The 16,394-nt window shown below is 34.3% G+C and overlaps 7 protein-coding genes across 7 annotated transcripts; 2 read left to right on the top strand and 5 right to left on the bottom strand.

The window, feature by feature from the left end:
- Positions 1–249: 249 nt before the first annotated feature.
- DFA_04506 (uncharacterized protein) lies at positions 250–1,740 on the bottom strand (the record flags this gene model as incomplete). The annotated part of the gene is made up of 1 exon (XM_004360182.1): positions 250–1,740. The coding sequence occupies one exon, from the start codon at positions 1,738–1,740 to the stop codon at positions 250–252; it is 1,491 nt and encodes a 496-aa protein (XP_004360239.1).
- A 510-nt stretch (positions 1,741–2,250) lies between these two features.
- Positions 2,251–4,205, bottom strand: plbE (phospholipase B-like protein; the record flags this gene model as incomplete). The annotated part of the gene is made up of 4 exons (XM_004360181.1): positions 2,251–3,101; positions 3,176–3,455; positions 3,533–3,889; positions 3,966–4,205. 4 exons carry the CDS (start codon positions 4,203–4,205, stop codon positions 2,251–2,253), a joined length of 1,728 nt encoding a protein of 575 aa, XP_004360238.1.
- Positions 4,206–4,466: 261 nt separating this feature from the next.
- DFA_04504 (uncharacterized protein) lies at positions 4,467–6,779 on the bottom strand (the record flags this gene model as incomplete). Its single annotated transcript, XM_004360180.1, has 2 exons — positions 4,467–5,115; positions 5,380–6,779. The coding sequence occupies 2 exons, from the start codon at positions 6,777–6,779 to the stop codon at positions 4,467–4,469; spliced, it is 2,049 nt and encodes a 682-aa protein (XP_004360237.1).
- A 327-nt stretch (positions 6,780–7,106) lies between these two features.
- Positions 7,107–7,566, top strand: DFA_04503 (uncharacterized protein; the record flags this gene model as incomplete). Its single annotated transcript, XM_004360179.1, has 2 exons — positions 7,107–7,185; positions 7,349–7,566. 2 exons carry the CDS (start codon positions 7,107–7,109, stop codon positions 7,564–7,566), a joined length of 297 nt encoding a protein of 98 aa, XP_004360236.1.
- A 161-nt stretch (positions 7,567–7,727) lies between these two features.
- DFA_04502 (uncharacterized protein) lies at positions 7,728–7,922 on the top strand (the record flags this gene model as incomplete). Its single annotated transcript, XM_004360178.1, has 1 exon — positions 7,728–7,922. One exon carries the CDS (start codon positions 7,728–7,730, stop codon positions 7,920–7,922), a length of 195 nt encoding a protein of 64 aa, XP_004360235.1.
- A 52-nt stretch (positions 7,923–7,974) lies between these two features.
- DFA_04501 (uncharacterized protein) lies at positions 7,975–8,802 on the bottom strand (the record flags this gene model as incomplete). Its single annotated transcript, XM_004360177.1, has 3 exons — positions 7,975–7,983; positions 8,114–8,612; positions 8,675–8,802. 3 exons carry the CDS (start codon positions 8,800–8,802, stop codon positions 7,975–7,977), a joined length of 636 nt encoding a protein of 211 aa, XP_004360234.1.
- A 448-nt stretch (positions 8,803–9,250) lies between these two features.
- On the bottom strand, positions 9,251–16,322 carry DFA_04500 (uncharacterized protein; the record flags this gene model as incomplete). The annotated part of the gene is made up of 5 exons (XM_004360176.1): positions 9,251–10,344; positions 10,432–12,172; positions 13,315–13,360; positions 13,399–14,243; positions 16,239–16,322. 5 exons carry the CDS (start codon positions 16,320–16,322, stop codon positions 9,251–9,253), a joined length of 3,810 nt encoding a protein of 1,269 aa, XP_004360233.1.
- Between the last annotated feature and the right edge of the window lie 72 nt (positions 16,323–16,394).

Below are 16,394 nucleotides of genomic sequence, written 5' to 3'. Positions count from 1 at the left end.
CTACTTAATTTTGATTAAAGAATGATGATCATCCTCAGAAGAAGTAGTTGTTGTGGTGTATTTATTATCGTCTTGTACTTAAAAATATGAGTTTCTATCTCTGTCCAATAATAGAAAGGGTTGATGGTCTCCTTTGCATCAACATACACACACACACACATACATACTATAGTGATTCTTGGCCCCTTGGCTTATACATTTATTTCACATCTTTTTCACCTTTAAATAATTGGTTGGTTATTTATTTATTTAATTATTTTCATAACGATATGAAGTTGAAAGATTTTGGTTGATTGGATGCAATAGAATTTGAAAAGCAATAGTCTTATTACCTTTCCATTGACGAACATTGAATGAAATAAAAACACCTTTTAAAGATTCACATGAAACAATTAGATGATTGGGTTTGGTGGTTGGATTTAGATGGGTTACACCTAAATCCATTCTCAAGGTTTCTGGAATTACAGTTCCAAATGATGTTGTAATGCATATATTCTCACGTGGTTGAAAATAATATGTTGTCGTTCCAAGATCCAACGATTTGTATCCTTTAGAGGCCAGTCCAAACATTCCAACAAAAGCTGGAGGGCATCCATCTAGTTTCAAATCATCAATCATTTCTATTACCCTTGGTATCTTTTGAATATCCTGGTTTTCTGGGATAATTCGCAAGTAGGAAGAATAGAATTTCATAACTTGTTCACCCCAACTTTGGATTTTCTTGATTGCTTTTATAAAACCACTGTCTCCTACTGCTTCAATGATACAATCTGCGAGACTGATGACTGGTGATGCAATGATACATACTTTGCCAAGGACTGCTACTGCCAACTTTCCAGTTGCTTTGGCAACCATGATTCCAGCTCCGGCTCCAGCTCCCACTGCACATGCTCGAATGGCAGCACTGGCAGTTGGAGCAATAATACCAATGGTGGAAATGAAGGCGATACGGGCATATGCATTTTCTTTGATTTCAGAGACTGATGCATTTCTAAATGATTCGATTGCATCTTGGGGATTGTTTGTAGATCGACCCAATAATATTAAACCAATTGACCTTTGGATCCTTCCAACATAGGTTCCTTGATTTCCACCCAGAATGTGGTCAACGAATCCGTTAATATTACGATTGTCAATTGGGATGGATAACAATTCATTTTGAATCATTGTAAATGCTTCAATGGCCGTTCCTTCTTTCATACCAAAATAAACCAATGTAAGGTAGTATGCCAAATCTTCTTTTTCTTTTCTTTTTCTCTCTCTTTCTTCTTGTTCTTGTTCTTGTTCATGTTGTTGGTTGGGATCAACTATTAAAAGAAACATATCGAACATTTCCGACAAGATTGTGTTAATTTGTGCTTGAAGTTGTTCCAATTTCTTTACGTTTCTGGTTACAGTTTTCATTCTATTTTCACCAACAGCCAAATCGACCGCCGACGTTACAGCACCTCCAACACCACTGAAAATCAACAGACCAAATCCAATGAGAAATAGAGGAGAAAAAGCCATTCCAGCTCCAACACCTGCCATAGCTGCTACGCCTCCCTTGGCACCAGCCACACCTTTTTGTTGATCCTTTAATGTCTTGATCATATAAATACACACTTGGTCCAACCCCGTCATTGATATTCCCATTGTATTGAGCAATGAGATTGACTTGATCATGTCACAATCCATCTTCTCTATTTTATCATACTGTACTGGTGGTACTACCAATTGTTCTAATTCTATTGTTGGCATATTTTAAATATATTTATATATAAATATATATATAAATATATATATATATATATATTTATAACTTTGTATAACTGTACTACTACTACTACTCCTACTAATACTATGATTATGATTATTTTCTATTCGAACTTGTTGTTGTTGTTGTTTAAACATCATCATCATCATTTGTTGTTGTTAAGGTGCACTAAACCTATAAAAATGAGGCTGGCTTGTACTGTCAATAATAGAGGGTGTTGATCACCCTTTGCATCAACCACACCTAAAAAGAATAGAGAATAAGATTCGATTGATTTTGGTGGAGTGAAGTGCAGAGTTCTCATTTTTTTGATACCTTGGAATGAGTAAATTAAAAAAGACAATCAGCCCTGGGAAATGAATACTTTCTTTAAAAAAAAAACAAAAAAAAAATAATAATATTTTTAATAATAAACCTCAAAAATTATAGTTGTAAAAGATGAGATGAGATGAGATGAGTATAGTATTAATAATAATAACTTTTTATTTAATTTTTTAAATTTGAATCAAAATCCAAGGGAAATTAAATTCATCGGGCATACCAGCATGAGAGTTGTCTTGCCAATCTGCCCATGTGAAGGGTGGACATTCGTCAGTTACAGTCGGACCGTTACGAGCTAGCACAGTGTAAGAGTCAAACATAGCACTGTTCATCACCTTGCCGTCGATACCACCGTGTGTACCGTGGTAGAACCAAGAGTATGGATGGTCAGGTCCACCCTTGAGATCATATCTCGCGGCAATAGCACCACCAGCAGACCCTGTTGACAACGGGTCGGTCAGATACTCATTATAAGAGATGACATTCATCATATCATCGAGAGAATCGACTTTAGATTGGTCACGACGTAGTATATTGGCACGTGGATTATACTCGTAGGTAAAGAGGTCGCCGTATTGATTTACATAGTATGGGTATCCCATTAAATCAAACACCTCTTGGAAATAAGGTCGATTGTAACTGGCCCAATACCCATTCTCTAAAAGGTTGAATGTGAGGTCTGCAGCTTGGTATCCGCCTGGGTACTGTTCGACGACCCACAATGTATCGGCAGGTAAAGTGACATAGGGAGTGAATAACTTGTAGTCGACGATAGAGTACTGGTTGTTATTGGTGCCCGAGTTGTGTTTGACAAAGTAGGTGACCCAGTCATACCCACTATTCGACAATCTATTAGCCACTAGATTACGTACCCAATACATCAGCGAATCCGGAGTAATCAAAGAATACAATGTTTGATTCAACAATGTATTTAAAGTTTCCGTTACCATTAATTTTGATGGTCTAATCATATAGAAATCATCAGTTGATACTAATAATCCTGGATAACTTGCCATTAATGTTTCTAGAAGTAAAAACAAAAAAAAGATTAATATATACATTTGTTTTCCAAAATAATATAATTCTATTTAAATTTACCATAACCATTTGGAGTAGAAGCAACTGGAATCTTTAATCTTTTATAAATTCTAATCATGTAGGTGTAATCTGCCCATGTAGTATGACCGATGTAAAGTTCTGAACCGTTGGATGCCAGTTTCATAAATCCAGTGCAATGATCGGTCTTTGCCAAAACAGTCTCTGCTTCTTCTCTAGACATTGGTTTAAATTCATGTGATGATGATGGCATTACAGCAGACATGATATCACCAATTTCAACATACAATGAAATTAAATACATTTCCCAAAATGTTAATTGCTAAATTGATATTAAATCAAATTTAATTGATTAATATTTTAATATTAATATATTCTACTTTTAATATTTATATTTACATGATCAGAATCGGCAGCATCATTATAACCTTGATAAAGACCTTGAATTTGATCGATTGCATTTGATACTTGTTGATAGTATGGATCATTTTGTGAAGTTGTGCTATTGACTAGTTGAGTCATATAGTTGTAGTTTTGAGAGATAAAGTTCATCACCTCGATTGGGAATTCCTTTGGATTGGTAGTGTTAAAGTTGGTGTTGAACAAATTGACTGAAAAGTTGTAAATGTGTGGCCATGTCAGATAACCTTCCAAATAACCAGCTGCCTTGAATGCAACATCATCATTTAAAATCGATGATGTTTCAATTGATAATTTACCCCATCCATCAATTAACATATCATCTTTAAAATATCCCTAAATAAAAAAGAAAGTAATTTTTAATAAATATTCCCTTGTCTATGCCTATGCTATAATATTATAGTGCACATACCCAAGCAATTGAACCTTGAACATTTTTACCCTTTACAACTTGATATTGGGAAGTTAGAGAATACCATTCTTTTGAACTCTCTCCACTACTACTACTACTACTTCCACTACTAATATCATCTTGTTTAAAATAATATTCAATGGTTGTTGTTGTTGAAGATTTAGATAGTGCTAAAGTTGTATAATCTACAACAATAAATAATAATACTACAAATACAAATACAATGATATCCTTTATCATGATTTTCTATATCTCTATCTAAAACAACAACACAATGTGTTTGTGTTTAAAACAATCAATCATTGGTGTGTGGTATTTAGCAAGGAAATCGGGGTGCTCCGAATCACCACAATTGATTTAATTTTTAAAAAATATATTTTTCGAATTGTTTGAAATAGATATTTCTTTGTCCCCAGGGAAGAGATACAAATAAACAAATAAATAAACTAAATCGAATAAATAAATAAATAAATAAATAAACTCTTTCTCTCTCTTTTTTTTTTAAGAGTTTTGAGAATTAACTTTATTTGGGTTTAAAGCAGTGATAAATTTTTGAATGACAAATATTAAAACACCAAGTACTAGAATCGACATTATCAATATAATATAGGTTCTGTAACGACTGATAAATGATTGGAATCCAACTTGACCCTGATGGTGGCGGTAATGATGATTGATCAATTGAATACCACCATCTGATCCAATAATGACTGTTGCCGATCCAGATGTGGTGGACATATTTCCATCTCTTTCAGCACCATCTTGTTGTTGTACATGAGCCAATAGCTCACTATAATCTTGGATATGACCAACAACCATACCACTATAGTTGAAATGGAGTTTGGGATGATCCAAAACAATCAGTGATTGTGGAATAGAAGACTTTGATATTTTGTGAGGATAGTCGTGTCCAAAAACTAAATATACCAAACTTGATGGTAAATAACTATAATTTTCATTATCATCATCACCATTCACGTCATCAAAAAACTTTATCTTTTGATCAAAGTTATCACCAAATGTTAAAAATTTGAGGTTTCTAGGCAAAGATTTGTAAACTAGCGGATGATTAAACCGCCAACCAAACTTTAGAGTTTCAAGAGAGTCTGGTAACAAACCGATTGGAATGGGATGGTCAAACAGACTCTCTCTATGAAACTCTAGGCTTTTTAAAAGGGGTGGGATCGATCCTAGTTCGAAAGGATGGTTAAAGCGCCACCCAATTTTTAATTGCAAGAGTGATGGTGGTAGGACACCCGGACGGAATGGCATGTGATAAGAACTGTCATTTCCAACAAACACCAATGACTCTAGTCCGTTTGGTAGATCACCAACTTCAAACTCGCAATTATAACACCATCCAAGCACCAAATGACAAAGTGAGCGTGGCAAAGGTGGCAACTTTTCAACATACAATGATTCTGTTCCAAAATCGAGTACTCGTAGTGATTGTGGTAATGAGTCTGGTTCAAACTTTCTAGTATACAGTGCACTAATCCTTAGAACTTGGAGTGAATGTGCAGGTAGTACATTGGGAGGTAAAGGTTGGTCAAACAAATATCCCAATGAAAGTTCCTTTAATCCAGATGGTAACCAATCAACTGGCAACTCTGTATTAAAGTAATTACCAAGTGACAGTGACGTAAGAGTCGCTGGTAATGGTACAGAAGGTAATGCTGTCAATCCATCTAGTCGTGTCAAATTCTGAGGCAATGATACTGTAATTGGATGCAAAAACAATGATCCAGGTGTGAAATCTAGCCATTCCAAGTTGGGTGGTAGCGCATCCTTTTGTATTTCACGATTGAATCTTCTACCGACACATAGTTGCGTTATATTTTGGTGTCTTGATAATACTCCACCAGTCTCTAGTGGTTGGTTAAATGATTTACCAAAATTGACACATACAAGAGACTCTGGTAAATAAAAGGTGAGTGGATGATTAAATGTATCTGGAAACACCAATGTTTCAATAGACTCTGGTAAATATTTTAAATTATAATAGTATGGTGGTACTGATGAAGTAGATGAAGAAGCAGATGATGCAGAGTTGGATAAATGTGAACTACTTGTTGTTGAAATGGTTGAATTGATTGATGTTGTAAATGTTGATGGATCATTTAAATTAACAATATCCAATAATCCACCAGTTGTTGTACTATTATTATTATTATTATTATTATTATTATTATTATTATTATTATTATTATTTTGAGTATGATTATCAATTATTTGATTATTATTTCTATTATTTATATCGTTTGGAGTTATATGTACAGTATTGAAATTTGATTGCTCACCAATTAATGGTACTTGAAGTATTAATTTTAATAATTTTGGTTTATATATAAATAAAGTATTATTATTATTATCAACCCCACCATATGATGAACCCAATTGATTGTTTAATCTTTGTTTTGAAATTCTATTGACAAACCAATAATAACGTGACGGAGATAGAGTGATGGTATGGACACAATCCAAAAGTGAAGGGTATTTGTTTACAATAAAGTCTTGATGATTGTCAAGACAAAGAAACTTCTTTTTAAAAGTCTTTTTACAACTAAAGTACAATGACAATCGATCATCATCATTTAACAATCTACCAAATATTATATTGATCACTACATCTGGTAATATCATTAAATTAATATAATGATCATTGTTTGATTTAACTATTGTTGTTGCTGTTGTTGTTGTATTAGATGAAGAAGAAGAAGAAGAAGAAGGTTGTGAAGAATTATTATTATTATTATCTAGAGTTGAATCTTGTTGATCTTGATTGATTTGAATGCTGGTATCATGTGATACCATTCTGTACACATAAATAAATAAATCTTTAATAATAACAAAGTTGATTTGATTTTATGTATGTATAATATAATATTATATGTATTATGCTTGTCTTGGTCGACCAACTCTCTCTCGAGCTACATCAATTGATGTAACCCTTTGCCTTGCCTGATTTTTATATTAAATTTAATTAATTAAAAATCACACCCCTCAAGTGTACCTCACACCCAGTCAAAAGATGTTTTAATTTATTATTTGTAAGTTAATATTATTATTGACTACTAATTGAATAACCAAGAGTTTAAAGCAGAAAGGTTTCAAGTCTCCCTACTACTGTACTAGTTAGCGATGGGTGATCACCAAATGGGAGAGGTCAGAGACCAACAAACAAGAATTATCGTGGATTGTATAAATGATACTCGGGAGTGTATGTTTAATTATTATATTATCGTCGCGATCCTTCTTTGTCAAGATCCCCAACTCGCACAAACATTGATAACAAGTGCTCAAACCATGCATTCTCTCTGAAACTCTATCTATATCTATATATATATATATATATGTATGGTCTAACAGTTACACTCACTTAGTTAGAGAAGAATTATTACCAAAGCCATCGCTCCAAGAAATAATGAAAGAGATATCTAAAATAAGTACATTGCAAGACAATATGAACAAAGACCAAGAAGCCATTAAACAACAAATCAACAAACTTTGTGAATCACAAGAGAAAATGAGCAAAGCGCAAGAAGCCATTAAACAACAAATGAACTGTCAACCAATACTCTTTCCACAGAAACAATCTTGAATCAAATACAAGAGAGATTTGAAGAACTTCAAGACAAAACCGATGATATAGTCAGTAGAGTCTCACGAACCGAAAAGAAACTTCAAGTAATTCAAACCAATTTTCGAACCTGTGCTCAGTATTTGGAGCGCCTTGGTGATGTGGTGGACACCAATTCTAGAATGTCAATTGCGACTTCATACAACTCTTTGGCTAGAAAAGCAAACAGAAATTTTTCTATCTACATTGAATCAAGACCAAAGGTATTAGTCAAAGCAAATCCTGGAGTTGGTAACCATGATGGTTTGACGTTGAAAACCCAAGTTGGAGATCAACCACCAAATGATATTTTCCCACAAACCTTTGGGGAAGGGTAAATATTTTTATCGATAGAAGAAATGAATCAACATTCACCACTAACTCATTAATTTAATCAATCTATATATAATATATATAGATAATAGTTAACTATTTCGGAAATTTCCTTTCTATATTTGGCACCAGGACATTCATTGTTTGATATGTACTCTGAATCACTAGTCTGTAGACACGGGTCACCAATCTTTACACTATACATTGGAATACATTGATATGTTGAAATATCTTGTCTGGTCCACGAATCAGATGGCATACAATGAGAGAATGGTTGGCATTTTGGAGATGATTCCTCATTACTGTCACATTCTTGATAATCCACAAGTCTATCAAGACATACTTGTTCTTTACTAGAACAGTATTGTCCAAATGGACATTGAACATCATTTACACAAGAACTACTAGGTGCACCACATATCTGTTGTTGTGTTCCATTCCAAATACAAAACAACCCATCCAAACATTGATTGTCATCTCGACACTCTTGTCCAACTTGACCATACCCAAAATCTTTACAATGGCCACTACTTGCACACATATACCCGTATTGACATCCTATACGATGATCACACTTTTCATCTCGACCAGGTAACTTTTTACATACTGGATATCTTCCACTACTACTTGTAGAATTTGAACAATAGTGATTTGCATTACATAATAACATTTCTCCATACTCATCATTTTCTCCACTAAATCAACAAAGAAACCAATTTAAGTATGATTTATTTCCATCTTTATTTATGACACTTACCATTCATGATTTATAGGTGAACATTTAATAGGTTTTGAAAATACTTGTAAACATTGATCCGATTTAATAAATACTATATTGAAACTACAAATTAAAATCCCTATTAATAATAAATATTTAATTAACATTGTGTAAAGAGAAATATATAAACAATTTATAAAGATGGAAATATGAAATAATTGTTAAACCTTTGAGGTAAGCAGTAAACTCTTAAAATAGATTAACCACCCATCTTTTGAGATTACTTATTTGTGTGTGTGAAATGTTCAATGTGGACAATCACCGTACACGATAACATGAAGACCAAAAAAGGGAAAATGATTTACATCATAAGTACTTATGACAGAAAGAGAGATATATATCTAAAGAGAGTTGGTTTTGTTCGAATAAATATGATTTTTTTTTTTTATTAATTGATAGGTGGAAACGACTTTCTATATTATGTTGTTATTTCTACACTAATAAAAAAACCATAATGGTATCTATTATTATTATTATATATCTATACTATATCTATATCTATATCTTTTTTATCTATATTATTAATTATTATTACTTTTTTGTTTAACTATCCTATTATTCCTTTTGCGGTTGTTGTTGTTGGTGATTGAAAATGTTGCCTCTTAAATCTGCCGATTGATATTGATTATAATGTGAATATTGTTGTTGTTGTTGTTGTTGCTGTTGTTGTTGTTGTTGTTGAGGTGGAGGTTGTTGATAAAAATATTGGTTATTATATTGTGGTGGAACAGTTGGAGTCAATTGTGCTCGAATGGAATTACCCGAATGATAGGATGACCCAGCTTGTGGTGCAGGTTGGAATATTGATTGTTTAGTAATCAAAGGTGTTATTGGTTGTTGTTGTTGTTGTTGTTGTTGTGTTTGAGAAGATGTATCTGAACCACTGTTGTTGTTATTGTTATAATGAGTTGGTTGTTGTTGTTGTTGGTGATGTGAAGAAGAACCATTGTTATAATAGGTTGGTTGAGGTGAATGGATGACTTGAATATATGGTGATGCTCCAGCAGGTACGGCAGTTGGTTGGCTTGGATAAACATATGATGGCGATGGTTGAGTTGGTTGTGGTTGTGGTGCAGAGGTTGGTTGTTGTGTTTGTGTAGTTATATATGATTGTTGTTGTTGTTCGTTATTACCTTGTTGATGATTACCATTTTGAGTTGGATAAGCAGCAACTGCAGGAGGAGGAGCAGGCTGAGTTGAATAATAACCCTGGCCATAATAGCCATTGTTTCGACCATTACTAGGTGGACTTGAAATAACCTGTGGTGGTGAAGATGAATTTGGTTGTTGGAATTGTTGTTGTGGTTGTTGTGAACTATATCCATTATTATAATAGGCAGTAGGAGCTCCATTTGGATGATGTGGTGGGGATGATGACGAAGACGACGATGAAGAATTATTGGTATGTGACAAGAGATTGGTTGGAACCAAAGCACCAGGTGCTGGTTGTTGTTGATATTGTTGTTGTTGTTGTAATGGTTGTTGTTGAATATGCAACTGTTGTTGTTGTTGTAATGGTTGTTGTTGTTGATGTTGTAGTTGATTTGGTGGTTGTTGTTGACTAGATTGTTCTTGTTCAATCTTTTCTTGTTTCTTTTTTGATTTCTTTTTCTTTCTTTCTTCTTTGGTTTCTTTTTTATTATCCAATTCTACAAAAAAATAATAATAATTGGTAATTATTATTATTATTATTATTATTTAGATATATTTATATTTTCTTTTCATTTATAACTTACCTATACTTTCATCATCAACTTGTAATAATTCATTAAGAGATAAATCATGAATACTTCTTTTGTTTTTTGTTAATTGTTTTTGTCGAAGATAGTATTTTTGAGCATGACTTTGAATTTGAGTGGGTGTTCTTGTACCTACGACCAAGGAAATCTCTTTCCATGATCCTTTTCCGTGCATATTGATTCCATGGAGGAATCTAACGTGTTCGTCAATGGTCCAACCAAGTTTAAAAGGTACCTTTTTAACCTTTTCCTGTTTGGTTTGGTCTGTCGATGATGTTGATGATGATGATGATGACGATGTTGTTGTTGTTGTTGAAGACGATGACAATGATGGTGATGGTACCAATGCCATTGGCAAAGAAGAGGAGGAAGAAGAGGATATAGAGGTTGGTGTTGACATGGTTGGTGTCGATGAAGTGGATGAAGACAATGATGACCCTGAAGATGCCATTCTCTCGACTGGCTCTCCAGAATGTGTCGTAGAACTGTCTCCGATGCTCTGAAGTTGGGCAACCGATGTATTGGTGGCCATCGACGAAGTGGAATTGGAATTGCTTCCTCCACCGCCGCCGCCGCCGCTACCAGCAATCTTGTGGTGGAATGGACATCTACCAATACGCTGACATGGCTTGGTATGTTGATTCAAAACACCACATACTTCATATCCCCTATTATTCATTATCACTTCACCAGTCGCCGATAATGATGTTGATGATTGTGGTGGTGATGATGATTGTTGTTGAATATTATTATTAAGATTATTTTGATTATTATTATTATTCATATGTTGTTGTTGTTGTTGTTGTTGATGAATGTTCATTTGATGTTGAATTGGTGACATTTGTATTGGTGGAGGTACCTGATGGTACTGTTGTTGATGTTGTAATTGCATTGGTTGTTGTTTGGTTGGCGTATTTTGAATCTTTAAAAGATGGTGTGGTTGTTGTTGAATATTATTATTATTTATATTGATTTGTTGTTGTTGTTGTTGATGAGAGGTCGTAATCATCTGATGATTATTACTATTCTTCTCTGGTGTGTTGGTGAATTTGGAGGAATTGTACTGCTTGCTGCTACTACTACTACTACTGCTACTACTACCGGTCAAGTTGTTACTATGATCATTATGTTGATGGAAACCACTTATGTTATGTTTGGGAGGTGAATTACTGCCGTTGCTATTGTTATTATTGTTATTGGAATTATGATATGTCTTGGTTTCCAATATAATAGAACTGTGATCGTATGTTGTAGATGATGACGGTTGAATCGTAGAGGGTGAAGATACAGGTGTGGTTCTTGATGATGAAGTGGTGCTTGTGCTAGTAGTATTATTCGATGTTGTTGATGACGATGATGATGATGATGATGGTACAGTGGAGGTGGAAGAGGAATGTGAATGCGAGGAGGAGGAGTTATTGGTATTTGGCAAGTCTCTTCTACTTGATACTACATTACTAGAGTACTGATGATCTAGACTGTTGTTGTTGTTGTTGTTGTTGTCACTGCTGCTGCTACTACTACTATTATGACCATTACCAATTACACTACTATCTGCCAACAACAAGGTGGGAGTCGATGATGATGACGACGACGATGATCCTACTACTATTATATTTGTCGGTGTTGGCAAATGATGATGATGATGGTGATGGTGTTGATCACTGCCGTTTCCTCTGATGTTGGTGATGATCCTGTTGTTGTTGCTGCTGCTGCTGTTGCTAATGCTACTGACGTACTATTACAGTTGAAATAATAAATAATAATAAAGATAGAGAATGTATCAGATGATGAGTAAGTAGGTTTTAATAATAGGAGGACAAGAACAAGAGGCGTGATCAGGAGGAGAGAGGATGAAAGAAATTAAAAAAGTTTTTTTTTAGAATAAATCAAAACAACGCGTGATGGATTGATGGAGGGACGCGACGCGAGAATGAGAATGTGCGAGAGAGAGAAAGCAAGGATAGTAGTAAAAAAAAAAGAGGGTATTAATAAATAATGAATGATAAATAAAGTTGTTATAGTAGTTATAATATGAGAATATTGTCTGTCCTATGTCTATCCTGTCCTGTCTGCTACTGATGCTACTGATGATGATGAAAATAAGAGGAGGTGGAGGAAGAGAAAGAGGAGGACATATAGTATACAGAAGAATGTATATTTTTAAACAAACAGGAGAAAGAACAACAATGTGAAGGAGGAGGAGGAGGAGGAGGAGGAGTACCACTACTGATTTAGAATGATTTAAATCATAGATGGAATTTGAGTGCGAATGAAGACACACTGTTGGTAGTGGTATTATTGGTGGTAGTGGTGGATGGTTGTAGTGTTGGATGTCAAACAACTGAACTGAACTGACTGTTGTTGTTGTTGTTGTTGCTGTTGGTTTACCAAGTCAAGTTAAGTTGGTTGCCCCCTACGATGCTTGGTTGTTTTGTCAATACAATACGGAACAAGGAAGTGTTGTTATTACAGTTATTATAGGACAAGATAAGGTTGTGGTCTGGCCAGTTGAGGAAAAAGAAGAAGAAATGATGATGATGGTGATGTTTAGTTTTTAAACAACACCACAATGTAATCACTCACACACACCCACACACACACAGTGTTTATCTAAACACCCACCTCCTATAATTGCAAGAAGTTAACCCACGTTGCAAACTTAACCCCCACCACCACCAATCAAAATGATCACATTCATTCTATCGATGACACCTGCTGCTGCGCAGTTGTGTTGTTGGTTGTATTATAGCTCTCTGTCGTTTGCATAAGTTTCCACATCATCATCATCATCATCACGACAGTGTACTAGAGACATTACTATAACATATATTTGAGTGTCGTCGATTCAAATCGACTACCAAATCTCTCTATTATAACTAGTAGACAGACATCCGTCTCTTTGTTTGTCTGTCCAACTCGACTACTACAAAAAAACAAAAAAAGTCTATTCTATGAACTTACATTAATGTTGGTTCAGTATCGTCGTTACTGCTATCGACATCACTGTCGTTTTCTGTCTGGTGTCTTGATCCATTACCACCAACCATCATACTATTGTCAACATGTTGTTGATCGTCTTGTTCCTGGTTTCCAATCTCTTCGATGATTTCTAGTTTTTCAGATTCATAATCATAATCATCGTCATCTTGATTATCGTAATGATCATTTTGTCGTAGTTGTTGTTGTTGTTGATGTTGTGGATGATTATATTGTCTTTGTTGTTGTTGTTGTTGTAGTTGATGTGGTTGATCATCTTCGTCTTGTTCACTATCACTACTACTGTTGGTGGTATGGTTATTTACTCCATTATTATTCTTGTTGTTGTAACCAACATTGTAATTATTACTATTACTATGATTATTATTATTATTATTATTATTATAACTATTGCCTATGGTGCCTAAAGAAGTTCCGCTAAATACATATCCCTTTCTTGAAAAATTGATTGGTTGGGGTTGTTGTTGTACTTGTTGTTGCTGTTGTTGTTGTTTATTTAATTCTACATCTGTTTGGTTTGTTGTTGTTGTTTGTATTTGAATATTATTATTATTATTTTGTTGTGGAGGAGTAGTTGGTTGCTGTTGGTTATTGTTTGTTGTGGATTGATCTTTAAAGGAATAGGCAAAGTTGAATGGTGGAGGACGGGAGGAGAGCGAGGATGAGGAGGAAGGTGAAGGATTCTTAACCTTTAAGGCAGCATGTAGCTGCTGCTGCTGTTGCTGCTCAGCATCGCTATCGCTACCAAGCGAGGATGGTGATCCTGTTGTGGAAGATGGAAATATTTGCTTCACCATCTTTGGAAAGCTCTAAAAGAGGGATGTAACGGGAGGGAATGGGGGAAAAGGAGTCAAATATTTTCAAAAGCCCATAAGATTTGTGCAAAAGACGACAACGACGGGGGATGATTGATCCAATCTCCTTGCAATCACGAAAATCACCTATCCTCTCTATTGATTGATTGATTAATTTGATGACTTGCTGAAAACTGATTGGTTGAGTTGATATCTGAATATCTAGATACTGCTCTCTCCCTGCTACTATTTGTACTGCTGTTTTTTATTATAAATAAATAAATATTATATGTGTGAAGAGTATATGTATATATATATATATATATAATATGTGTATGTGTATTTGTATAAGTTTGTATTATATTATATTATATTATAAAGTAAACATAAATTAAAAAGATAGGTTGTTGGGTTGGTTGGTTGGTTGGTTGGGTTTTCTAGAAATGAAAATAGAAGGGAAGGAATGGATGACAGACAGTACACGACTGATGATGACGATTAAATCTATGAATAAAAAAATAAAAAAAAACCTATAAACTTGATTGATTGGGACAAAGAAAGAGAAAAAAAAATGGGGTTTGATAATAAATATGATTATATTATTATATTATTATATTAATCTTTATCTTTATATATATAATAATAAAAATTTGATGTGGATGTGGGGTTGGCTGGTTGGTTGGTTTGATCTAATATATTTTTAATATACGTAATATAATAGATCGAAAAAAAAGGTGTTTGGTTGGGTGTGAAAAAAAAAAAAAAAACGAAATCGAAAAAAGGTCTTTGTAAAAGAGGTAACAAACAATATTTTGATAGTGATAATAAGATATATAGATCGTCAACGATATATAATATAATATATATAGATAATATATATAAAGTTGATGAGAGGGGAAAATGAAGATATTATCTTGGTGAAGAGGGTGCCTGTAAATAATACAAAAAAGGATGATGTCAAGTATAAATAGTTTAAACGACGGTGTAAGATATATATATATAATGATTGATGTCTATCTCTTATCTATCTATTTGCTAATAACTATCTATCTAATCTATCTATCTATTGGACTAGGGGAGAAGGGGAAAACGAATGATCAGAACTAAAGTCGTCGGTGATGGTGATGATGATGTTGTTGATTGTTGTTGGTTGAAAAAAAAATAATTATTGATTTCTTTCTCTCTTTCTCTCTCTCTCTTTGTCTGCGCGCACTCAAACCAAAGTTAAGTTGATGGATGAATGGTTCTATAGTGATGCAGAGCAAAAGAAAGAAAGGCTTTCAAGTTTTTGTTTGAGGAGGAGGCTGCCAATCGTTTTCTGCTAATCTGTTAAATGATTTTAAGCGTAATTATAATTTGTTTTCTTTTTTGTGTTCCAGTCACAGCCGGCGCTGTCATTCTGGTGGGTGGATCTTTGCATGTCTTGCTTTGTATTTTTAGGCTCGTACCTTGATTGATTTTTTTGTCCTTTTGCATTTGGCCCCCCAATGTATGGTATGCATGGCCGCGACGTTCGCCCACATTCCAAACCAATGTTTCGGTTTGATTTTTTAGTTTTTCGACTGATTGCAAAGGGAGATTGCCCTTGACAAGCAGACACATCCATTTAAAAGATTGGCTATGCTCTCCTTGTTGGCCCTCTGTCTGATGATGCTTGAATGAATCAACACATAAAAACAATTGTCGAAAAATTCTCTCTTGGTGGTTTCTAACCCATCGCCCACTCTCAATGTGGAAGGTATGGTCTTGTTCTTCTTGGTTAGGCATTGACCGAAAACGAGCTAAAGTCAAAGGGCGACCCCTTTGTGATCTTCCCTCGCTAATTAAATTAATGACCACCACCTCGAATCTTCAATTGGGATCTGACCTTAGGATAATAACGAATTGGTCTCAGGTTATCATAAACCATTTGTGTTGTTGCAGTAAACGATCTGTTCAAGATTATCTTTACGGAAACAAGATCCAATTTGATCTTTATAAAGTAGCCCAACACACACTTTTATAACAAACTATCTCTTTCTCTTTTGTCACTAATAATAGATTAGTGATTGACGATGTGATCCATTTATCTTTATCACAAAAGATACTGATCATTCTGTAATGGGCTGCAAACGAGTTAAATCATTGTAGATTCCAAACGTGCGATGTTGTGGAAGATATTTTCAA

Source organism: Cavenderia fasciculata, assembly GCF_000203815.1.
Source record: "Cavenderia fasciculata unplaced genomic scaffold Scf_Dfasci-G-o-33e01.r1-3, whole genome shotgun sequence".
Classification (NCBI taxonomy): domain Eukaryota; phylum Evosea; class Eumycetozoa; order Acytosteliales; family Cavenderiaceae; genus Cavenderia; species Cavenderia fasciculata.
Note: the sequence above shows the minus strand (reverse complement) of the source record. Positions and strands in the feature narration are given on the sequence as shown.